Source organism: Protomyctophum bolini (genome assembly GCF_963924005.1).
Source record: "Protomyctophum bolini genome assembly, chromosome: 11".
NCBI lineage: Eukaryota > Metazoa > Chordata > Actinopteri > Myctophiformes > Myctophidae > Protomyctophum > Protomyctophum bolini.
The window spans coordinates 7,722,923-7,747,417 of NC_137872.1; the positions used below are offsets into that span (position 1 = coordinate 7,722,923).

The 24,495-nt window shown below is 46.6% G+C and overlaps 1 protein-coding gene across 1 annotated transcript in view; it reads right to left on the reverse strand.

Moving 5' to 3' along the window:
• Positions 1-6,950: 6,950 nt before the first annotated feature.
• The window catches only part of LOC308324114 (uncharacterized protein), a 35,400-nt gene continuing 17,855 nt past the window's right edge, over positions 6,951-24,495 (reverse strand). The window contains exons 9-44 of the mRNA XM_080776040.1: positions 24,093-24,146; positions 23,858-23,965; positions 23,612-23,656; positions 22,845-22,898; positions 22,313-22,357; positions 21,706-21,759; positions 20,725-20,823; positions 19,956-20,000; positions 18,945-19,043; positions 18,763-18,816; positions 18,558-18,665; positions 18,257-18,409; positions 18,093-18,146; positions 17,373-17,471; positions 17,144-17,197; positions 16,986-17,039; positions 16,474-16,581; positions 16,222-16,365; positions 15,676-15,783; positions 15,351-15,512; positions 14,621-14,674; positions 14,403-14,510; positions 14,163-14,270; positions 13,600-13,761; positions 13,360-13,467; positions 13,077-13,184; positions 12,508-12,561; positions 12,313-12,420; positions 11,396-11,449; positions 10,720-10,827; positions 10,561-10,614; positions 10,207-10,314; positions 9,279-9,558; positions 8,747-8,931; positions 8,154-8,396; positions 6,951-7,785 (exon numbers count right to left, since the gene is read on the reverse strand). Coding sequence (XP_080632166.1) covers positions 7,639-7,785; positions 8,154-8,396; positions 8,747-8,931; positions 9,279-9,558; positions 10,207-10,314; positions 10,561-10,614; positions 10,720-10,827; positions 11,396-11,449; positions 12,313-12,420; positions 12,508-12,561; positions 13,077-13,184; positions 13,360-13,467; positions 13,600-13,761; positions 14,163-14,270; positions 14,403-14,510; positions 14,621-14,674; positions 15,351-15,512; positions 15,676-15,783; positions 16,222-16,365; positions 16,474-16,581; positions 16,986-17,039; positions 17,144-17,197; positions 17,373-17,471; positions 18,093-18,146; positions 18,257-18,409; positions 18,558-18,665; positions 18,763-18,816; positions 18,945-19,043; positions 19,956-20,000; positions 20,725-20,823; positions 21,706-21,759; positions 22,313-22,357; positions 22,845-22,898; positions 23,612-23,656; positions 23,858-23,965; positions 24,093-24,146 — 3,690 coding nt within the window. The 3' untranslated portion in view covers positions 6,951-7,638. The remainder of the gene's footprint in view (positions 7,786-8,153; positions 8,397-8,746; positions 8,932-9,278; positions 9,559-10,206; positions 10,315-10,560; positions 10,615-10,719; positions 10,828-11,395; positions 11,450-12,312; positions 12,421-12,507; positions 12,562-13,076; positions 13,185-13,359; positions 13,468-13,599; positions 13,762-14,162; positions 14,271-14,402; positions 14,511-14,620; positions 14,675-15,350; positions 15,513-15,675; positions 15,784-16,221; positions 16,366-16,473; positions 16,582-16,985; positions 17,040-17,143; positions 17,198-17,372; positions 17,472-18,092; positions 18,147-18,256; positions 18,410-18,557; positions 18,666-18,762; positions 18,817-18,944; positions 19,044-19,955; positions 20,001-20,724; positions 20,824-21,705; positions 21,760-22,312; positions 22,358-22,844; positions 22,899-23,611; positions 23,657-23,857; positions 23,966-24,092; positions 24,147-24,495) is intronic.

Sequence of the window (24,495 nt, forward strand, 5' to 3'; positions counted from 1 at the left end):
CCTCACCTAGACGCGTCCTCAACGCCCATTGGACGCGGCGCGCCCGCCCCCAGCGCTCATTGGACGCAGCACGGCCTGCCCGTGGCGCCCATTGGCCCGCGAGTGACCTCTCTGAAGCACATCCAGTGTCCTTCCGTTCCTATTGGTCCAGCTCGACTGGTTTTTCAGGAAGTCCCGCCTACTAATTTACAATGAAGTTATACACAGCGTCATTTACAACTCATGTATTGATTGATTGATTGAAATCTTTATTAACAGTTTGCAGAATTACAGTACATTTCAAGCACAAACTCAATACAAAGACTGTTAACTGTGAGTGGACGACCCAATTAAGCCTTACACTTGTTTACAACAGGGTCCACATTGTTCAATTCATCATTCATCATTCATGTAAAAGTTTGACTTTCACTTCTAATTTGTAGATAATAACCTATAGAACAATTTTTGTTTGAGTGGCAAGTCTACAAATTAAAAAAATAATATATATTTTTGCCCAATTTCCTTAATTGTCGTACAATTCTTTCTTGTTTTTGCTATATCAAGTTAATACTGTGTGAGGAATCAACTGGATTTCAAATATTAATTTGAGTTTTGAATATTCAAATTAAAGATGGCTACCAATGTACATTGATTATACTTCAAATTACACCTAACTTATATCCTGTTGAATGGTGATGTTAGTGTCTATACCTGTTATAATGAGTATACAATTAAAATAAATATAATAGGAAAATATCTAATGTTTCACACAGATGAGACAATACAGTAAATATACGGGGAACTAAACTTGTAATATAATACACCACTCCTGTGTTTGATTTTGTTTATTTTATTGTATTAGTTATATTTTATATAACTAAATTCCCTGAGAATTTTGGGGAAGACAAGTTTGTGGTGGTGACGCTAGGCGGGCTCCACATTTAAATTGCTTTGTGGAGCACCATGGGAGATCTGCTGCGTGGGTCAGGATGGCCTGAAGCATTGAAAGAAGCTGGGATAGTAAAGTCAGAGGCAGCTGCTGAGCTGCCACATCATTCCTGGAAGTATCCGATCCAAGGTAATGAGAACAAGTTATGCCCACAACGTTACTGTTGTTGTACTTGACAGCCTTCTGAAGCAAGCCTATGAAGTCAGTGGAACTGAGATGGCCCTAGATGATTGGGTCAATGTACTGTAGTTGCCAAAGATAAGGCAGCCCAACATTCAAATTTTGGCTGCTTGTACACAAGTACCAACAGATCATATTCATGTTTATCCGAGCACAAAAGGAGGTTTGAACTAATGGTCACTATACAGATGCTTGTGCCTTTGTTCTTGCTCTTGATCATCAGAATTACCACTTTTACAAGACCAAATAAACAACTACACTTTAGAAACAAGACTAAAATAAACAACTACACTTTAGAAACAAGACCAAATAAACAACTACACTTTAGAAACAAGACCAAATAAACAACTACACTTTAGAAACAAGACCAAATAAACAACTACACTTTAGTGTGTGTGTGTGTGTGTGTGTGTGTGTGTGTGTGTGTGTGTGTGTGTGTGTGTGCGCGCGCGAGCACACACACACACACACACACACACACACACACACACACACACACACACACACACACGCACACACACACAGGCGAGTGGAAGTAGGCAGCCTGCATGCACTCAAAAACGTTTTATATTAAATAAAATTAATATCATGAATAAATTATAAATGGTTTATTGATTAAAGAACCCTGAAAGAAGAGATATATAAACATAGCCTACTCTGTTGTAAAGTATAGGAAGTAATACATAAATAGATAAATAGACAGACAGACAGACAGACAGACAGACAGACAGACAGACAGACAGACAGACAGACAGACAGACAGATCTAGAATGGTTTGGACATACAGCAAATTAATGATAATAGGTATGTGATTGTTCTTTATAGCAATTTTATGTTTCATGCATTTTTCATTTATTTATTCATAATTATTTGAATAAATGGTCACCTTTTACTTCGAAATGATTTGTACTTTTTCAGCATTTGACCACATCACCACTTTTCAACCTATCTTCATATAATAGGTCCTCACTAATAATCATAATAAAATGGCACGATTTTTTTCCTACTCAGTCTGTGTCTCATAGGAGGGTTGTGGGCAGTTTAGAAACCGTCTTCCAGTTGGACAAGCATGTGTTGGACAATCATATAGGACGGTGGTCACCTCACCACCCGAGCGGTGGTCACCTCACCACTGGAGCGGTGCGGTCACCTCACCACCGGAGCGGTGCGGTCACCTCACCACCGGAGCGGTGCGGTCACCTCACCACCGGAGCGGTGCGGTCACCTCACCACCGGAGCGGTGGTCACCTCACCCCTGGAGCGGTGCGGTCACCTCACCCCTGGAGCGGTGCGGTCACCTCACCACCGGAGCGGTGGTCACCTCACCCCTGGAGCGGTGCGGTCACCTCACCACCGGAGCGGTGGTCACCTCAACCCTGGAGCAGTGGTCACCTCACCACCGGAGCGGTGCGGTCACCTCACCACCGGAGCGGTGCAGGTCACCTCACCAACGAAAATCCAGACTATGAATGAGCCTTTACAGGTCAGTAACTCTGAGAGTGTTCAAATGGACATGTGTATACTCTCTCAGAGTTATTCAACTCTCTCAGAGTTATTTAACTCTCTCAGAGTTAGGGGGGGATCCAGTTGCAAATTAAACATGTGAGAAGCACTATTTAACACTGTTACTACTACAGATGTCTAAAGGTTATTTTAACTACAACACCTTTAAGCAATTAAGACAATCTGTGAATGAACCAAAATCACTGTGTGTGTGTGTGTGTGTGTGTGTGTGTGTGTGTGTGTGTGTGTGTGTGTGTGTGTGTGTGTGTGTTTAACTGAAACAGTGCTTCTCCTGTCCTCCCCACTCCCCAAAATAAAGACCCTCGTCTGTCAGTGACCCCCCCCCCCCCCCCCCCCCAGGAAGGTATCCGGTGGTATTCGGGGGCAGCCGGTGGGGGGGAGGGGGGGGGGGGGGGGGTCAGCCTCGCCACCATGAGGACAATCATACTCTTTGTACAGCCCTGTGCCACACACACCTGATCTGTATGAGAGAGAGACATAGAGAGAGACAGGGAGACACACACAGAGAGAGAGAGAGAGAGAGAGAGAGAGAGAGACAGAGATGTGTTCATTCTCAGTGTAGAAGGTGATGCTGTAGGTCCTAGAGTCTAGGATGTGCAGCAGCGTCAGGTCTGGTTTAGTGAACTGTCATGTTTACAGTCCTAGCTGTGCTGTCATCACAGAGGATGTGGATCTACAAACTATATGGAATTACAAACTGTGGATTTACATCTCTATGGATCTATGGACTTACATGGAACTGGAGGGTGTGTGTGCGTGTGTGTGTGTGTGTGTGTGTGTGGACAGACAGATGGATGGGTAATAATGGATTGCATTTTCAAAGCGCTGTTCCAAGTGCTCACCGCTCTTGATGGACGGACGGCCGTTTGGATGACAGCCAGCGTGCAGCAGCACAGACCTGTCAGTCAAGGTAAGACTTTCTTTCAATCATCTTCTGTCACCAGGTGTCCTCGACTATGCACCGCTCTGTACCCTCATAGGGTTAAACATGCATGTACCACAGCACCTCGAAGGCCCTGAAAACATTACAATTATACCTACATTCTGTCTGTCTGCCTGCCTGCCTGTCTGCCTGTCTGCCTGTCTGTCTAAATGTAGCTTGCAAGCTCGTGGAGTTATGGGACTTAAGGTACATAACCCAAGGGAGGGTGGGTGGGGAGGTAGGGGGGAGAAATTAAGGGCCCGGAATGATCGATCGACAGATTTGACCAATACGTCCTGTTTACCGCAGACGTCATCACCAAATTGACCAGGGAAACACAAGCGTTTGGGTCACACAATTGGCAGGTGGTGTGATTACCAGCACCTATCGCAAGGCACCTGAACATTTGTGCTTCCCTGGTCAATTGGTGTTTGGTTTGTGGTGATCAGAGGAAGTTTTGATGAATGGGTCCAGCTGCCATTCCGGGCCCCTTTGCCCGGAGAGAAAGAAGTCCGTGTGCATCTCGTGAAAAGGTGGAGATAATTGACTAAGTGCACGTTTTGTGCCAGAACTTTCACATGAATATGAAACTAGAATTATTTAGGTACAAACGGAGCATTTGTCACATTTAATGCTGCGCATGTTGAGCCGTGACCAAAAATGAAGCAGGGTATTCTATATGGCTCCTGTATGTGGAATACTGTGGCTGCGCATGCAGACAGACAGCACCAACTCTAAAGCATGCTGTTAGTGTAGCTGGCTGCGCAGATCTGCATCAACACCAACAAAATGGGAGATTTACAGAGACATGTACATAACACACAGGCACTGCTCTGTCTTCTGTGCTGTGCTTTTGGACCAAGTGCTTGACTCACTGTACTGTCTCTTTTGCTCCACCTGTTACCGTGTTTGACTCACTGTACTGTCTCTTCTGCTCCACCTGCTACCGTGTTTGACTCACGTGTACTGTCTCTTCTGCTCCACCTGTTAACATGTTGGAGTGGAGTACATCTCTGCTGTGCGTGTGCGCGTGCATGCACTTCTTCTTCTTAGAGCTTCTTCTATTTGGGTTTATTGGCAAACATATGTGTGCATTACTACCACCCGCTGGTTTCTTTATCCATATTGTATGGAGTATTTAAACTTTAATCATGCTACTAGTATTCCCTGTGTGTGTGTGTGTGTGTGTGTGTGTGTGTGTGTGTGTGTGTGTATGTGTGCCTGTGCCTGTGCCTGTGCGTGTGTATTCTGTCCATTCCCAGGCCTCACTTCCTCCACACTTCCTGTTCAGTTGTCATAGTCAGTGTTGCCATGTCTGCTTATTACAAGCGACCTTTGGATTGTTTTTTTCTGTAAATATTGATAGTTGCTGGTTGTGTTTTTTGGAGGGCTTGTTTCTAAAGTGTAGCTGTTTATTTGGTCTTGTTTCTAAAGTGTAGTTGTTGGTCTTGTTCTAAAGTGTAGTTGTTTATTTGGGCTTGTTCTAAAGTGTAGTTGTTTATTTGGGCTTGTTTCTAAAGTGTAGTTGTTTATTTGGGCTTGTTTCTAAAGTGTAGTTGTTTATTTGGACTTGTTTCTAAAGTGTAGTTGTTTATTTGGGCTTGTTTCTAAAGTGTAGTTGTTTATTTGGGCTTGTTTCTAAAGTGTAGTTGTTTATTTGGGCTTGTTTCTAAAGTGTAGTTGTTTATTTGGGCTTGTTTCTAAAGTGTAGTTGTTTATTTGGGCTTGTTTCTAAAGTGTAGTTGTTTAATTGAGCTTGTTTCTAAAGTGTAGTTGTTTATTTGGGCTTGTTTATAAACTAGTGTAGTTGTTTATTTGGGCTTGTTTCTAAAGTGTAGTTGTTTATTTGGGCTTGTTTCTAAAGTGTAGTTGTTTATTTGGGCTTGATTCTAAAGTGTAGTTGTTTATTTGGGATTGTTTATAAAGTGTAGTTTTTTATTTGGTCTTGTTTCTAAAGTGTAGTTGTTTATTTGGTCTTGTTTCTAAAGTGTAGTTGTTTATTTGGGATTGTTTATAAAGTGTAGTTGTTTATTTGAGCTTGTTTAATTCCTAATGTAGTTTAAACCAGTGTTTCCCACATTTCTTCACGTTAAGGAACCCCAGATGAAAATATAATTGTCTACACTCTACACGGACATCTGTCTGAAAATATGTTGTTCCAGGGACAAAGTGCTGCAACCATACAAGATTTGTAAATATTGTAAATATTTAAATTCATGAAAATAACAGATGTACAACCTCACGTGTCGCTGTGAGCTTGTAGATCTGCTATTGTCAAATAGCCGATGTAAAGTGGTTTGGTTGAATGCTTGATTCTGATTGGTCAATCGCTGAATTCAGCGTGTGTTATTTCTTGATAACAGACCGCTCCGATCTATAACAGACCGATGGCTAATCAAACCCTCTGATCACCTGCTGTGCCCCGCTTGATTTACTGCTGTTTCCACATGACAGCCATGTAAACGCACGCACGCACGCACGCGCACACACACACACACACACACACACACACACACACACACACACACACACACACACACACACACTAGTGAAACACAATGTCATGTACAGCTAAACATTGTTCTCAAGAATGTTTTTGGAAACATTTGAGTGAGAAATAGATAAAGCAGTACCCGAAAATGGATTATATCTGATCAACTCACTGTTTTCCGACAGTGCTGCAGCCCTGCAGCTGGGCAGATGCATGCAGCCAGCCCTGCAGCTGGGCAGATGCAGATGAATTATCTCCCTACAACGACCACCTAGCCAGACCAGACATTACCCTTACATAAAGGAGGTGAATTATCTCCCTACAACGACCACCTAGCCAGACATTATCCCTTACATAAAGGAGGTGAATTATCTCCCTACAACGACCACCTAGCCAGACATTATCCCTTACATAAAGGAGGTGAATTATCTCCGTACAACGACCAGCTAGCCAGACATTATCCCTTACGTAAAGGAGGTGAATTATCTCCCTACAACGACCAGCTAGCCAGACATTATCCCTTACATAAAGGAGGTGAATTATCTCCCTACAACGACCACCTAGCCCGACATTATCTCTTACATAAAGGAGGTGAATTATCTTCCTGCAACAACCACCTAGCCAGACATTATCCCTTACATAAAGGAGGTGAATTAATGACCACCTAGCCAGATATTATCCCTTACTTAAACTAGCAATATTTAGGACACATATTTAAAGACCTCCATGTAAAGTTGTGTGAATTCCACAAAGATGGTCACATATTTCAGCAGGTCACCAACTTCACCGTAACACCACCATGCTGAAGTGACCAGGTGTGAAAAGAACACACAATATTACCCTACACGGAGGTAGTAGAACAAACGAGGCAGAGATGGCTGCTGGACACACACACACACACAGCGTCAGTTTGACCGTTTATTTTCAGCACCTGAAACAAAAACTGTGTACAAAGCTCATATCGTCCTTTGATCCGTTGAGGGCAGTGGAGGTGTGGAAAAAAGAACTAAAGTAAAACCAATGAAAAAGTCAACGTCGCGCGTCGTGTTGTTTCTGAACTGTTGTCTGTAAACTCCAGAGGGGGGGGGGGGGGAAACCAAAAAATAAAATAAAAAAACAAAACAAAAAAACTCAAAACATTTTACACTTTACACAAAGCACATATATTATTTTCTCGTTTGCCGTTTGGAAAAACAGAATGTCTTCTCTTAAAAAAAAAAGGTAAAAGTATCCTCAGAGTCGGAAGTAGTGGTCCCAAACAGGAAGTAGTGGTCCCAAACGCGACGGACAACCGGCCGTGCGGAAAAAAACTCCGCACCGCGCCGACATCGCCCTCTTGTGGAAGGAATAGGAAGTGCAGGTTTCAAGGCAGAAACGAACGACGTCGGAACACGGAAGACTTCTAAAAAGGGGTCGGCTTTTTCAACAAAAAAAAAAAGAAAAAAAAAAAGAAAAAAGGGTCTTTGTGATGATGATGATTTTGGATTGTTTGTTTTTTTACAGAGAGATCAACTGTCGGAACAAATAAAAAAAAACACACATAACACACAACAACAACTATTTCAAGTCCAGATTTCTCCTTTTTTTTTTTTTTTACAAGAAGCACACGGGGCCGACCTCCAGGCCGAACTCCTGGTCGGAACCGCCGATGTCCATGGGGGCGATATCGATGATGGGGAGACGAGACGTTTTCGTTGTCTTGTAGTCGATGACTGTCTTGCCCCAGGCGCCGCTGTGCGACTGTATACAAACACACAGGGAGGAGAACAACGTTAGAATGCTGTATCGTCACATCGTCAGCATTCACATTCACACACATTCACACACATTTCTTTGTTTACTTATGATCCTATAGGTGACTATTATTGTGTTGTTCTTGCTTACTGTAAATCGCTCTGGATTAAGAGCGTCTGATAAATGCCTAAATTGTAACAATACACCTGATGTTGTTGGTGAGGACACTTAGAGAAGTAGAATTCAATCACAGTTTGGGTTCCTTAAAGCTGTGTGTGCGTGCGTGTGTGTGCATTTGTGCGTGTGTCAGTAGTGTGTGTGCGTGTGTGTGTGTGTGTGTGTGTGTGTGTGTGTGTGCGCGCTCTCTCTCTCACCGTGCATCCATCCTCCAGGACGCTGTAGGTGAAGCGACTGTTGCCCTCGGCTCTGATCTCGATCTCGTTGGAGCCCTGCAGCAACAGCGCCTTCTTCAGGTTGGCGGTGGAAGCGTCCATGTAGGCCACGCTGTTCTTGCAGTGGTAGGTGAGGTTCTGGCTGGCTTCGGTGGACATGAGGCGCAGGAAGGTGAGCTGGATGTTCACGTCTGCGGGAGCAGAGCCCTCACTGCCATACTCAAACTGGAGGGGAGAGAGAGGTTTACTTAGACTGAGAGAGAGAGAGAGAGAGAGAGAGGAGCCCTCACTGTGGTTTGGGCTTAAAGTGTAGTTGACGATTTGGGCTTGTTTCTCGGGCCCAAACCGCACCAATGCAACTAGTCGCAAGTTCAACTCCTTGCAACAAAACAGTTTTAAGGACACCAATGCAACTCCACTTTCCAACTGCCGTTGAGGTTAATGGTTTCATGTAACTACTCTGGTTGCAAGGAGTTGCATGGCGAATCATTCCGTGCTGTTTGGGCCGAAAACCGTTTGGTTGCGACTAGTTGCATTGGCGTGGTTTGGGTCTTAGAGTAGAAGGCCGGTCTCACCTGGAATCCGTCGGCCATGGTCTCTCCGAACCAGACGTGCTTCTTGCTGGTGGAGCTCTGGTACCAGTTCTTCTTCTCAACGGTGCTCTGTGTGGGAGACACGCAGGTCTCTCCGGTCTCCATGTTGCAGTAAACCTTGATGGCGTCCTGGGTGCAGCCCTGGTCTGGGTCGATCCAGTACTGTCCTGTAGGGCGGCGACAGAGAGACACACGATGAAGCACCGTAATGTACGGACAGAGACACGATCTTTCGCTAGCGTTGATGTGTGTATGTGTGTGCGTTCGTTATTAGCATGTTGATAGTGTGTTTATTAGTGTACTGTAGATACTACTTAAGTGTGTTTATTAGCCTAGCGGTTAGCGTACCGCTCTACCATTCGGGGTGGCACATGTTAACTAGTGTGTTTATTAGTAACTAGTGTTGTATTAGCATAGCGGCTAGCGGTTAGCATACCGCTCTTCCAGTGATGTAAACTAGTGTGTTCATTAGTAACTAGTGTTGTATTAGCATAGCGGCTAGAGGTTAGCGTACCGCTCTTCCAGTCGGGGTGGCACATCTTCAGGTCCCTGCAGGTTCTGGCGGGGTTCTTCTGGGTGCCGTCGGGGCTTCTGATCTGCTCGATCTGCTGGCTGAGGCTCTTCAGGGTGCTGTCTACCTCCAGGTCGCGGTCGCGCATGACGTTGGCGTCATCAGCGCGGTACATGCGGAACGGATCGGGAGCCTTCTCCTGGGGCTGGGAGATGAAGCCCATGTCGAAGCCGCCACCGGGGGCGCCGGGGGGTCCTGGGGGTCCGGGAGGTCCAGGGGGTCCCTGTGAGGGTGAGGAGTCAACGAGAGAGAGAGAGAGGAGTTGGTTGGTTGGTTGGCTGGCGGGAAAACCGTAGGACAGAAGTAGTGGAACCTAGATGCCTCATGCTACTGGTACTCAGTTTGTCAGAACTCCACTGCAAGAAAAACCTTTTTAATGAGCTTGACGAGCTTCTAGTCTAGTCACATGGTCTAGTGGCGAGATGTTCATGACTGGATACACTAAGAAACACGTGGTCTAGTGGCGAGATGTTTATGACTGGACACTACACTACACTAAGATACAATATGCTTTATTCTACACAAAGACCCACTAAGATACAATATGCTTTATTCTACACAAAGACCCACTAAGATACAATATGCTTTATTCTACACAAAGACCCACTAAGATACAATATGCGTTATTCTACACAAAGACCCACTAAGATACAATATGCTTTATTCTACACAAAGACCCACTAAGATACAATATGCGTTATTCTATAAGACCCACTAAGATACAATATGCAAGAGAATGGAATGCAAGCTGATACTATAATGACTTGAGTCATTTCTTGTTCTCTCATTTTTCTATTTTACAACCATTGCTTAATGTTATCTAAGTAAGATATGGGGTTTACAGACAGACAAACAGACAGTGTGTACTCACAGCGGGTCCCATCTCTCCAGAGCGACCTCTGGGTCCAGGGGGTCCGGTAGGTCCGGGCAGACCACTCATACCGTCTTTACCAGCAGCTCCAGATGAGCCAGAGGGTCCCTACGGAGACAACGCAGATATTAGCATGCTATGCTAGGATTCTAGATGATCCTAGATGACTGTTTATATAGTCTACTGTTAGACTGATGATAGGAAGTGTAAACTGTAAATCGCTCTGGATTAAGAGCGTCTGATAAATGCCTAAACTGTGACTCTTGGTCAGTGTAAAGTGTAAACGGTTAGGGTCTAGGCCGGGTTAGGGGTTTTAGGGGTGAAGTGTAAAGTGTAAACGGTTGTAGAACTTACTCTGGGTCCAGCGGGTCCGGCGGAACCGGCAGGTCCTGAATCTCCAGATGAACCCTAAAGGTTAAACAACAACAAACAGGGTTAGGGTTGGCATTACGGGGGGGGTAATGACTTACAGGGGGTCCCCGGGGGGTCCTACACTATGTTAGTGAGTCTTACAGAGGGTCCGGGGGGTCCCTGCATGCCGGTGAATCCTCTGTGTCCCTTCATGCCTCTCTCTCCAGCCTCTCCGGACTCTCCCTTGTCTCCACGAGCGCCAGCGGGACCCTGGAAAGAGCGGGAAGGTTGTGAGTACGAGTAGTTCATAGGTCATAGTTCATGGTTCATAGCTCAAGGTCAATAGGCCCTGAAAAGAGCGGGAAGGTTGTCAGTACGAGCGCTGAGCCGTTGTACTTTATAGTTACTTACAGCAGTTTGTAATAGTTTAGTTTAAATTATCAGGCTAAAATGATCCTTGCTCTAGAAAACACTGAATGTTCCAATCGCGATCACCGGACAATCAGAAAAGCACGGACAGTGGCGTGGTTTCCGAGAAAAGAGCGCGAAAGGACTAGGGCGGCTAAAACAGAAGCTAACGTGGTCGGATCGTACAGAAACAACTGTTCATAGCAACCAAGTACACCCGTCCTTAGGATCCAATGTGTTAATAGGTCATAGTTACTTACATAAGGTCATAAGTCATAGGTCATAGTTACTTACAGAAGGTCATAAGTCATAGGTCATAGTTACTTACATAAGGTCATAAGTCATAGGTCATAGTTACTTACATAAGGTCATAAGTCATAGGTCATAGTTACTTACAGAAGGTCATAAGTCATAGGTCATAGTTACTTACAGAAGGTCCACGAGGGCCACCAATACCAGCAGCTCCGGCAGGACCAGCGGGACCCTGGAGAGAGAGAGAGAGAGTTCAGTAAGCCTTCTGATGGGTCTACTGTATATTCTATTAGACTATGAGGTTCTAACAGGTATTCTGGACTGGACCTGGGGAGGTTCTGATGGACTCTCACAGGTTCTTGACTCCTATCTGCTCTAGATTGGTTCCATGAGCTTCTAGGTGGGCGGTCTGTAGATTGTTCTGGAGGGTTCTGGGTGGATCTAGGGGGGCTGTATGACGTTTTGGGGGTGGGTGGGGGGGTTGTTCTGGTTCTGGGGAGTCTGTAGGATGTTTTGAGGAGTTCTCTGGTCTGTATGATGTTTTGGGGAGTTCTCTGGTCTGTATGATGTTTTGGGGAGTTCTCTGGTCTGTATGATGTTTTGAGGAGTTCTCTGGTCTGTATGATGTTTTGGGGAGTTCTCTGGTCTGTATGATGTTTTGAGGAGTTCTCTGGTCTGTATGATGTTTTGGGGAGTTCTCTGGTCTGTATGATGTTTTGAGGAGTTCTCTGGTCTGTATGATGTTTTGGGGAGTTCTCTGGTCTGTATGATGTTTTGAGGAGTTCTCTGGTCTGTATGATGTTTTGGGGAGTTCTCTGGTCTGTATGATGTTTTGGGGAGTTCTCTGGTCTGTATGATGTTTTGGGGAGTTCTCTGGTCTGTATGATGTTTTGGGGAGTTCTCTGGTCTGTATGATGTTTTGGGGAGTTCTCTGGTCTGTATGATGTTTTGGGGAGTTCTCTGGTCTGTATGATGTTTTGGGGAGTTCTCTGGTCTGTATGATGTTTTGGGGAGTTCTCTGGTCTGTATGATGTTTTGGGGAGTTCTCTGGTCTGTATGATGTTTTGGGGGGTGCTGGGGGGGGTCTGTACTCACACTCTCTCCACGGTCACCAGACTTTCCAGCGGGTCCAACGGGTCCTGGGGCTCCGGGGGGTCCTGGGGCACCGGGGGCACCAGCAGCACCAGACTCACCACGGTCTCCCTGGTAACAGAGAGCCAATCAGCACACAGGACAACCAAAAAGCCAAGTGTGTATGTGTGTGTGTGTGTGTGTGTGTGTGGCACTGACCTTGGGTCCTGCAGCACCATCGCGGCCAGCAGCTCCCTCGTTACCGGCGGCTCCCTGTGACACAAAACATGTCAATGTTTACAGTGTACTTTCTGTAGTTCCATACCTAACATGTTACAGTGTAGACTAGAGGTGGTAACACCACCATGCTAGTGTTTACAGTGTAGACTAGAGGCCATAACACCACCATGCTAATGTTTACAGTGTAGACTAGAGGTGGTAACATCACCATGCTAATGTTTACAGTGTAGACTAGAGGTGGTAACACCACCATGCTAGTGTTTACAGTGTAGACTAGAGGCCGTAACACCACCATGCTAATGTTTACAGTGTAGACTAGAGGTGGTAACACCACCATGCTATTGTTTACAGTGTAGACTAGTGGCCGTAACACCACCATGCTAATGTTTACAGTGTAGACTAGCGGCCGTAACACCACCATGCTAATGTTTACAGTGTAGACTAGCGGCCGTAACACCACCATGCTAATGTTTACAGTGTAGACTAGCGGCCGTAACACCACCATGCTAATGTTTACAGTGCAGAGACAGTATTTTAAGGTTCCTCACCTCACGTCCAGCCTCGCCGGGTGCTCCGGCCAGGCCAGAGGGTCCCATTGGTCCAGGGGGTCCACGCTCTCCGCCGGGTCCACCGGATCCCTGCTTACCAACCTCACCCTGTGGGGGACCAATCACAATGCTTAGATCTACTGACCTCACCCTGTGGGGCGACCAATCACAATGCTTAGACCAACTGACCTCTCCCTGTGGAGAACCACAGCTTAGATCTATACCGACCAATCTGGGTCTGCTGATAACAGCGCTAATAGTTAACTAATGGTAGTTAACTCACGCTGGGTCCGGGCAGTCCAGGGAAACCTCTCTCTCCTCTCTGTCCGGGCAGACCGACGATACCTCTCTGACCAGCAATACCGCTGGGGCCGGGAATACCAGAGGAGCCCTGCAGGGGGAGACAGAGACGCCTGGTCAAATACACACATTATTAAGACCCCAGAATGAGGTCCAGAATGTCGGGGTCATGGAATAAAGAGTGTAATGAGTGTAATGATGACAGTAAACCACGGCTACTTACGGGAGCTCCCTCTCCACCGGGGTTACCCTTCTCTCCCTGGGCTCCTGGGGGTCCTGCGGCTCCCAGCTCACCGGGGCGACCGGCGGGACCGGTCTCTCCACGGTTACCCTTCTGTCCTTCCTTACCAGCAGGTCCAGAGGGGCCGGGGGCTCCAGAGTTACCCTGAGAGAGAGAGAGAGAGAGAGAGACAGAGAGTGATTAGATAAGAGTGTGCACACTAGCAGGGCTCATCAAGGTCACAGAGAGACAGAAATATTTCTATATAGGTGTCTGAAAAAGTAGAGACACGTCAGAGCTCTCCAGGACAGACGACACCTCTGGCCTGCGCTCCATTCATTTTGGGATAAGTATCCCGACGGTAATCATTAAAATATGCCATTTCTTAAGGTCCCATGACTTATGTTTACAGCCTTTTATTGGACTTTAGATAACCTTTGAACCAATAGCGACGCAACAGATGGTGACCCTCGACTGTGGGTTTTATCAACTGTCCTCCCATGGACAGTTGATAAATGGTCTTGGGGTGGTAGAAAGGGCATGATGATGTCACAGGAGGTACTCACAGAGGGGCCGGGGGCTCCGACTCTACCAGCAGCTCCAGGGAATCCAGTAGCACCAGGGGGTCCGGCGGCGCCGCGGCTTCCCTTGGCTCCGGTGTTTCCAACGGGACCCTGTGATTGGACCAGGCAGAGAGTCAATCAAACCATTGCATACCATACCATACACCAATAGTATAAGAGTATGTGTGTACGCCGGCTGTACGCCATGTGTGTGTGTGTGTGTGTGTGTGTGTGTGTCCCAACCTGAGGTCCGGCGGCTCCAGTGGCTCCAGCAGCGCCGGGTGCTCCACCGTCTCCCTTAGCTCCGTTATCTCCAGCCTCTCCCTTAGCTCCGGGCTGACCGTCAGCACCCTGAGAGAGAGAGACGCACAGTGATGATGTAACACGTGATGTCATCAGAGAGAGACGCACAGTGATGATGTAACACGTGATGTCATCAGAGAGTGGGAGTGGCTACTTACAGGGGGTCCAGCGAATCCAGCGGGTCCAGGGGGTCCATTCTCTCCACGCTCGCCCTGAGGACCACAGACATTAGCATAACATTAGCATAATGCTATGCATAATTACATGACACATTAGCATAATGATATGCATAATTACATGATACATTAGCATAATGCTATGCATAATTACATGAAACATTAGCATAACTGTTAGCATACCGACAATAAGCCTCTCTGACTTACCTGACTATGTCACATTAGCGTAATGATATTCATATTTACGTATAACTATGAAGAGCTAATGCTAGTAGTAGGTAGACTAGCGTTAGCTCTTGTTGTTGATGGGATGAGGAAGCCATTATGAAGAACTAACACTAGTAGCAGACAGGCTAGCTGGCTTTACCTCAGCTAGCCTGCAACTATCTAACGCTATTAGCAGACACATGCTAGCTGGCTTTACCTCAGCTAGCCTGAAACTATCTAACGCTAGTAGCAGACACAGGCTAGCTGGCTTTACCTCAGCTAGCCTGAAACTATCTCGCCTCCATTATGAAGAGCTAACACTAGTAGCGGACAGGCTAGTAGCTGCAACTACCTCGCCTCCTTGTCATTTGTAGCTCCGTTAGCTGACGTTGAAACGAGCTGAGCATTTTTTGTAGCGTTTGTAGCTTTTATACTATAAGTTCACGTAGCTGCATGGGCTCATGTAGACAGACAGACAGACAGACAGACAGACAGGTGTACTCACAGGGGCTCCGCGGGCTCCAGTGGGTCCAACAGCACCGACGGCTCCACCCTCTCCCTTGTCACCAGGAGCTCCGGCGGGTCCGGGGGGTCCGATGGGTCCGGTCATACCGCGAATACCGTCCTTACCGGGTGCACCGTCGGCTCCCTTAACACCACCGTCACCCTGGAGGGAAGAAAAGACTCGTTTTAGACACCTCCAGCCTCGGAATCTCCCACAATGAAGTTACTAATGTTGCTCTGGAGAGGAAAGCCTGGAGCTCTCTGGTGGAGCTGTTGCCCCCGCGACCCTACTACGGATAAGCGGCTGAAGATGGATTCTAACTCACTCTGTCTCCCTTCAGTCCAGGCAGGCCAGCGGCTCCTCTCTCTCCGGGCATGCCCTGCAGACCTGGGGGTCCCTGAGCACCGGGGGCTCCTCCGGCTCCAGCATCTCCCTGGAGGAAGAGGAGGAAGAGGAAGAGGAGGAGAGAGGAAGAGTTGTGAGAAACACTCCATAAAGAGCAGGATTTCTATAATCCAGTAGCAAAGCTCAGGTCAGGGTCATGACCCTGCCTGAGGTCAGGGTCATGACCCTGCCTGAGGTCAGGGTGGTCACTAGGGATGGAGTACCCGGTATCGATGAGCTTTGAGCTTATCGAGTAGCCGGTATCAATAAGTTCATCAAGCCTGTTATCGAGCCTAGCAGCCCATGATAAAATGATGACCAGTTAACAGTTTCTTCAATAGTATTGCATTCCGTCTGTTAGAGGTTAGGAGGTATAGGAGCCTGATCAATACGGTGCTCCTTATCAATACAAGCTATGAACGAGCCTCCGTGCCCAGTGACGACCCCGCCCTAAAGGTCAGCGGTCAGGGGGCGTGTCCGGCCTCACCTTGGCACCGTCGTTTCCGGCAGATCCGGGAGAACCGCGAGCTCCGGCGGGTCCAACGGGACCTGGTGCTCCGCGCTCTCCTGGGAATCCTCTGTCGCCTCTGGATCCAGCAGGACCGGCTTGACCAGCCTCACCGGCCAGACCCTGGAGAGAGAGAGATTGTCATGTCAACATGTGTCACACGCCCTCTGAAAGCGAACCATATTTTAACTGTATTCCATTTGGGGTATATTTTTAAGTCTAACGTTGTACCTGCTCTCCTGGCTTGCCGCTCTCTCCGAGGGCTCCCTGGGGTCCGGGGAGTCCCTGGAATCCTGGGGGTCCGGCTGCACCGGGCTCTCCTCTCTCTCCAGCAACTCCCTGAGGGCCAGAGAGGAGATGATGTTTAGATGGAGACGTGATGGTGAATGGAGGTGTAAATGGTGGATGGATATATGTGGATGTTTGAACTGGAGAGTTGGTTTTGGAGTTGGTTTTGGAGTTGGTTTTGGAGTTGGTTCTGGAGTGTGAGATGTTGTTTTGAAGCCTCCAGGTTGGCACCTTGAGCGGTGGCAATGTTGGATTTGACCACCATTTAGACGACCTCCGAGAGGTCATTTAGACAACCTCCCAGAGGTCATTTAGACAACCTCCCAGAGGTCATTCGGAAATTCAACCGAAGTTTGGGTTGTCCAGTGTGAGTGGGTCACTGTGGTGTCTCGAGGAAATTGATTGACCGTGTGTGTGTGTGTGTGTGTGTGTGTGTGTGCGTGTGTGTTGCTTACAGCGGGTCCAGTGGCACCAGGAGCACCAACATCACCGTCCTTGCCAGGTGCACCCTGGGGGGGAAAAAAGAACATGGACGTCATTTATTTTTGTTGAAAACTACAAATATGGCCGCCACTACCTAAATGTACCAAGTGAATAGAATAAGAATACTTACAGTAGCACCAGTGGGTCCCAGCACTCCTCTCTCACCAGGCTTACCACCCTCACCCTACAGACAGACAGACAGGTAGACAGACAGACAGACAGGCAGACAGACAGCGAGACGAACAGTTAAACTTCCATCAATTAACCAATTATTTCTCCCTAAGACCATAGGCCTAGGGTATATATACCCTATAGGGTGTATATTTATTTATTATCCCTAGGGCTGATATGGTACTCACAGCAGCACCCTTGGGTCCAGGGAATCCCATGACTCCGGGCTGACCTCTGGCTCCAACGGGACCGGGAGGTCCGGGGCGGCCATCTTGTCCAGCGGCACCCTGGGTGATGAAAAGTAGAAATGCTTGGATATAAGATGCTTATAACGAATATGTAATATGAGTGTTATTATCATTACACACTTGTATACGAGTAGTATTCAATATGGCGACGAACAGGGCGGTTACATATTAATGTAACCGCCCTGTTCGTCGCCATATTGAATGATAGTATTATTAGCGCTAATGCTAGCGAGATAAGACAATGTCCCTCCATTATCCAGGAAACGCTAATATTCCAAACGCAATGACCGCGAAACTCTGAAATGAGCTCCGAACCTCGTCGATCTGATCGAAACTACGGACAGCGCGTATGTTCAGAGGAAACAATGTGGAAAGGCTGCTGGCTAATAGAGAAGCCAATAAAAGCCGCGGCTTATACAGAAGCTTATAAAGGCCGCGGCTAATACAGAAGCTAATAAAGGCCGCGACTAATACAGAAGGTCATGAGAGTTGCACGCTTGTTCTGTCAGTGCCTAGGGACCCTGCCTAGCAGCGAGGCATGCTTATATATCGATATAAAGCACATTAAGACGAGCATCCTGAGCACCAAGCGCATTTATTTAATAGGACGAGTATACTCGGTAAGGTAGTATTAGTGTTAATATTTAAGGCGGTACTTACAGTTGCTCCAAGCTTGCCATCGGGACCAGGGCTTCCTGGGCTACCAGTCATACCCTAAGAGGTCAAACAAAGGTCACAGGATTAACAAACACCTTTCATAATCATGTATGCATTATTCTCCCTCCAAACGTTATGAATACATTAGTTAACATAAAGTCTTGTACCTTGGATCCGGGCATGCCGGGCTCTCCGTTGCGTCCGGGCTCTCCGGTGGCGCCCTTGGGTCCAACAACTCCGGGTCCTCCTCGCTCACCGTTGGCTCCCTTGGGTCCAGCAGCGCCGTCAGCTCCGGGGAATCCACGACCTCCGGGGCCACCCTGCGCGCAACGAAACAAACACACCCGCTTGATCAGTGACACAGCACAGCTGACGCTCGTTGAGGTATCGATAAACTAGAGGGTGGATGACAGCGATGTCACTGATGCGTGCTGGGTAATCTAACAGTGACATCACAGACTAACGTACTCTCTCTCCGGGGGGTCCACGGGCTCCTCCGGCACCGGGCTCTCCGCGGGCTCCTCGCTTGCCCTCCTCACCAGCTGAACCGGGGGGTCCCTGAGCTCCTGGAATACCCTGGTGGTCAAACACACACAGTGCAGGTTAGAGAGAGAGAGTGTGTGTGTGTGTGTGTGTGTGTGTGTGTGTGTGTGTGTGTGGTAGGTAAACTTACAGCCTCTCCCTTGGCACCGGCCTCTCCCTTAGCTCCGTTGGCACCAACCTCACCCTGTAGGACAACAACAACAACAATTAACAATTAACAACAATTAGCAACAAGAACAATTAACAATTAATGGAAGAGAGAGAAAGAGAGAGAGAGAGAGAGAGAGAGAGGATAGAGAGACATTGACTCACAGTGTTTCCTTTGGGTCCGGGGGCACCACCAGCACCTTGGGCTCCAGGGGGGCCACGGGGTCCAGGGAAGCCAGGTGCTCCAGCGATACCAGCGAGGCCCTACAGGGGGCAGCAAAACAACACTCAGTTAAATAAATACACTCTGGTACGAGTGCCTCCTACAGGGGGCAGCAAAACACCACGTACGGCTCAGTTAAATAAATCCAATGTGGAGGTTGACTATGAACCAGTCAGTGAGGACGGTTGAACCGGTTCCGTTATTTTTATCCCTGCCGTATATTGAACCAGTTCAGAGTGTTTACACTGGAATTAACTGGTTCAGAACCCTGGAAGTTGGTTCAGAACTGGACCCAAACAAATCGGCCGGTTCTGTGAAAGCACCAGGTTCCAAGAATCTATAGAACGGAACGAGTTCTAGAACCAAAGTTCTGTTGGTGGAAAACATTCTGGTTTCAGTGTGTAGGCTGTTTATGAACCAGGTCCAATGTCCTCTTTAGCAGCTTAGCTCCTTAACTTACTGTAACTTCTTAGCTCCTTAGCATAGCTCTTTAGCTTAGCTCCTGAATGTAGCTCCTTGGCTTAGCTACTTCTTAACTTAGCTCCGTAGCTCAGGGTTGTTCCATTGTTAACACACAAAATGAACAGAAAATGGTCATATTGCAAAAGGCACCTTTAAAGCACTGCAAGTCATTAAGGATATTACGAGTTTTAAAGTGATCTCCATTAGGGTTAGGGGATCTCCGTTAGGGTTTGAGGATCTCCATTAGGGTTAGGGGATCTCCATTCCTACTTAGTAGACATTTTCTGTCCATTATTTGTATTTATTTTGATTGAATTGCCTGCTATAGATATGAATTGATAATGACTCGTTGGTATTTCATGATTCCATTATTTGTTTGATGGGTTTGGTTTGATGAGCTGGAGGCTTTAGGGAAGACATCGGAACTGGGGCTTTGTGTGTGTGTGTGTGTGTGTGTGTGTGTGTGTGTGCATGTGCGTGTGTGTACTTACAGGGGCTCCCTTGGCTCCAGTGTTTCCATCAGCTCCGTTGTTTCCCTGCAGAGAAAGGATATTTTAACACGATGCACTGTGTCTGAACACTGACACCTAGTGGACGTTCTAGTGAACTGCACTGTGGCTGAACACTGACACCTATAGTGGACGTTCTAGTGAACTGCACTGTGGCTGAACACTGACACCTAGTGGACATTCTAGTGAACTGCACTGTGTCTGAACGCTGAAGTTCTACTGCTAGTGAAGTTCTGCTAAGGTGAAGTAGAGAGGTGCTAGTGAAGGTCTATTATACAACAGATCGTCTCGAGGAAGCAATCTGATTGGTTGAAACGGCCTTCTAGCCGTGGTTCAAACGAGCACCACTCCACACCTAATCAAAACAAAGAATTCCGCTGCTCTGTTTTCCCAGAGCGCTAGCAAACTCGGTGGCTAGGCTAGCTAGTTTTATAATTGCAATATTATACTCGAGGGTGTGGTTTAACTTGATTATTGTCACTTCAGTGATGCTTGCGGAACTCGACTACGTCTCGTTCCTGACCGCATCACTGTCGTGACAATAATCACTTTAAACCACACCCTCTGGTGTAATATTGCTTAAGTGAAGTAGAGAGGTCTAGTGATGGTCTAGTGAAGGTCTAGTGAAGGTCTAGTGAAGTTCTAGATGTTCTACTGAGGTTAATGGAGTTGTACTAGTGGAGCTCTGGAGAGATCCTAAAGCCTAGACCCTCTAGAGAGGTCACAGAGAGGTCACACAGAGGTCACTCACAGCAGGGCCAGCGGCTCCAGCGGGTCCAGGGTTACCAGGCTCTCCACGGGCTCCAGCGGGTCCTTCAGCTCCACGAGCTCCCTGAAGTCCACCCTCTCCCTGGAGATCAATACATAATCAATACATATCAATACATTAATATGTTATTAATATAGGTTATCAATACATCTAAACAGCTCCCAGAGTGCCACCCTCTGCCTGGAGATCAATACATCTATACATGAATGTATACATATTACATAACATCTATAAATCTATTGAATATATACATATTACATAACATCTATAAATCCATTGAATACATCTATACATGAATACATACATATTACATATCATCTATACATCTCATAAATGCACTCGTAAAACAAACAAACACTAAAGTGAAATGTGTAGAAAGTAGAAGAGGTCTCTGCTGTGTTTTCATATTCACAGCCTTAAAAGGATAGTTCAGATTTGTTTTAACTTAAGCTATATGAAATACTTGCCATTAATATAGTGGTTGCAACTGTACTGATTGACTGACGTGGTGGGAGTTTTGCTCTGGTTTTGGTGAAATATTAAGTAGTTCCGGTCATTTTGTGGGGGGGGGGGGGGCACTGAGGCAGCGCATTAAAAGTCCACAAAACTAACGTAATTTGTATTGTTGACCTATTTCTAAAATATTAGTGCAACTTTCGTTCATGTTTTACCCCTCTAACACATGGAACTATGTTTTTTGTGTCCATATCACTACACCCAAAAAATTGTTCCTGATGGACAGATGGGTCAACCAAGGACCACCTTCCATTTGTTTTCTGCTATGATGGACAGACGGGTCAACCAATCACCACCTTTCATTTGTTTACTGCTATGATGGACAGACCGACTACTTCCTGTCACACATCACATGACCGCTGTGGGAGGGCCCGTTGTGTCAAAGGTCAAGCAGATAACAGGAGGGGTCATCCATAGGTTCAAATGTCAAAGGTCATAGAGTCATACCTTAGCTCCGGGACCACCGGGGAATCCAGGGGGGCCGGAGGGACCAGTAGGACCCTGGAGAGAGAGAGAGAGAGAGAGAGAGAGAGATTCAGTAACAATAATAATAATAATTTACGATGTATTCATTTATCAGACGCTCTTAATCCAGAGTGATTTACATTAAGGAAGAACATCTGTCTAACAGTAGAATATCTATATAATGAATACAATATAGAGTGCTAAGTCTACATAAAATGAAAGTGCTATGAGTCTTATAATGACATTAGACAATAAGAGAGTGATACAGGATTCAGAGAGTGACAGGGCAGAGAGTGAGACAGAATATATATAGAGAGAGACAGAGCAGAGAGTGAGACAGGATATATATAGAGAGAGGCAGGGCAGAGAGTGAGACAGGACAGAGAGTGAGACATGGCAGAGAGTGAGACAGGATATATATAGAGAGAGACAGAGCAGAGAGTGATACAGGATATATATAGAGAGAGGCAGGACAGAGAGTGAGACAGGACACAGAGTGAGACAGGATTCAGATAGTGAGACAGTACTCAAAGAGTGAGACAGTACTCAGAGAGTGAGACAGGACAGAGAGTGAGACAGGGTGACTCACAGGAGGTCCAGCAGCACCAGCAGCACCATCATTTCCACGAGCACCCTGAAACACACAACGTGATTGGTTCATTACAACTGAAACACACAACATACAACTGAAACACACAACGTGATTGGTTCATTACAACTGAAACACACCATATGATTGGTTCATTAATCAATTGATTGAAGTAGATGTCCTGCTTAAACATCTGATCTAAACTAAAGTGTTGCATGGTAGTAAAAACTATTTAAATTAAAGATTGTGTTACAGTAACATTGTATGTAGTATTTCATAAGGCTTGTATATTGTGTTTTGGTAACATTGTATTTCATAAGGTTTGTATATTGTCTCTCAATGTGTTTTTCCAACATAGTTTGTTCATAATAGACAAAATGGTTCTTGTTTTCTGAGTCTGGGAAGCCTTTTAAACTGAATGTGATTCCATTTAGACCTGACAGGCTGACACCTATTTTACAACACCCATTACCCCTAAACCCATTTTTACGTCCAGTGTGTGTGTGTGTGTGTTTGTGTGTGTGTGACTCACAGCAGCTCCATTGGGTCCAGCACGTCCTCTCTCACCGGGGAGACCGCGAGGTCCCTGAATGATGACATCACACATCGTTAGTTACCATGACAACAACATGATGACATCACACACCTCGTTAGTTACCATGACAACCAGAACAGTCCTAACTGATTGCATTAAACAACGTTTCAATCCCTGTTGACGCCTATATAGACCTAGTGTAGTGGTTACAGCGTATGCCTTTCCTGTGGAAGGTTGTGGGTTCGAACGTTATGAAGCTGCCACGACCTACTGGCGAAAGGTGGAACTGCAGCACGAAGTCAGCGAGGAGCTGTTATTCCTTATAGGTAGGATTCTATTCCCTTGTTTCTGCTCACAGACAGGATGGATGGATGGGGGAGCCTATAGCCTGGAATACAGACTGATTAAGCTCATGGATGGATGGATGGGGGAGCCTGTAGCCTGGAATACAGACTGATTAAGCTCATGGATGGATGGCTGGATGGGAGCCTGGCATCCAGACCGATGGTCTACGTTCAGCTGACTTGCCGTGTCAGTCTGGTAAGGCCTGCTAAATCCCTCTAACTTACTGTACTTCCTGTACTATAACTTACTGTACGCAGCATTCTAAATCCCTCCTCTGTAACTTACTGTAGGCAGCATTGACAATGTTGTGTTCTGTTTTTTCTTTCTGTGGGGCGATTTCCGATGCATGGCTTTGGAAGAGTATACGACACATGGCCGCCTGATAATAATAATAATAATAATAATAATACATAACTCACCATGGCACCTGGAGTTCCGTTCTCACCAGAAGAGCCACCCTCTCCCTAAACACACACACACACACACACACACACACACACACACACACACAGTTATAGTGATGGCGTGACAGCAGCGATAAAGTGCGTCATTAAAATGATTACAGACAGACAGACAGACAGACAGACAGACAGACAGACAGACAGACAGACAGACAGACAGACAGACAGACAGACAGACAGACAGACAGACAGACAGACAGGTACCTTGGGTCCGGCTGGGCCTCCGTCTCCCTTGGCTCCGTCCAGACCGCTGAATCCTCGGTGTCCTTTGATTCCAGGAAGTCCAGGAGTTCCGGGGAATCCACGGGCACCCTGGAGACGTTAACACGTGATTAGCATTCTATCATCAATAGCACCGCTGTGATTATCACTTTGAGGGTCTCCAAGTCTAGGGACTTTTTAATGTTTGTTCAGAGGGTTGTGGTTTTAGCAGACTCACCTGAGCACCGGTTGGTCCACGCTCACCACCTCTACCAGGCTTACCGGACTCGCCCTGAGAGAGAGAGAGAGAGAGAGAGAGAGAGAGAGAGAGGTATTTAAAAAAAAAAAACTCTGCAATCATGAGTGTCGCGTCTGAAAATATCCACCCGTGAGAGTGTGTGTGTGTGTGTGTGTGTGTGTGTGTGTGAGAGAGAGACCACAGACAGACATAATAGCAGGTCTACAAGTTCATTATAGGTTGGCTTGGCTGCTTGCTTGTGCGTGCGTGTGTGTGTGTGTGTGTGTGTGTGTGCGTGTGTAGTTTTCATATCCATGTGGCGACAGTAGTGAACTACTTGACTTTTGGGAGAACATTTTTCAATACAGATTTTCATCCAATCATCCAGAGGCTACTCATGATG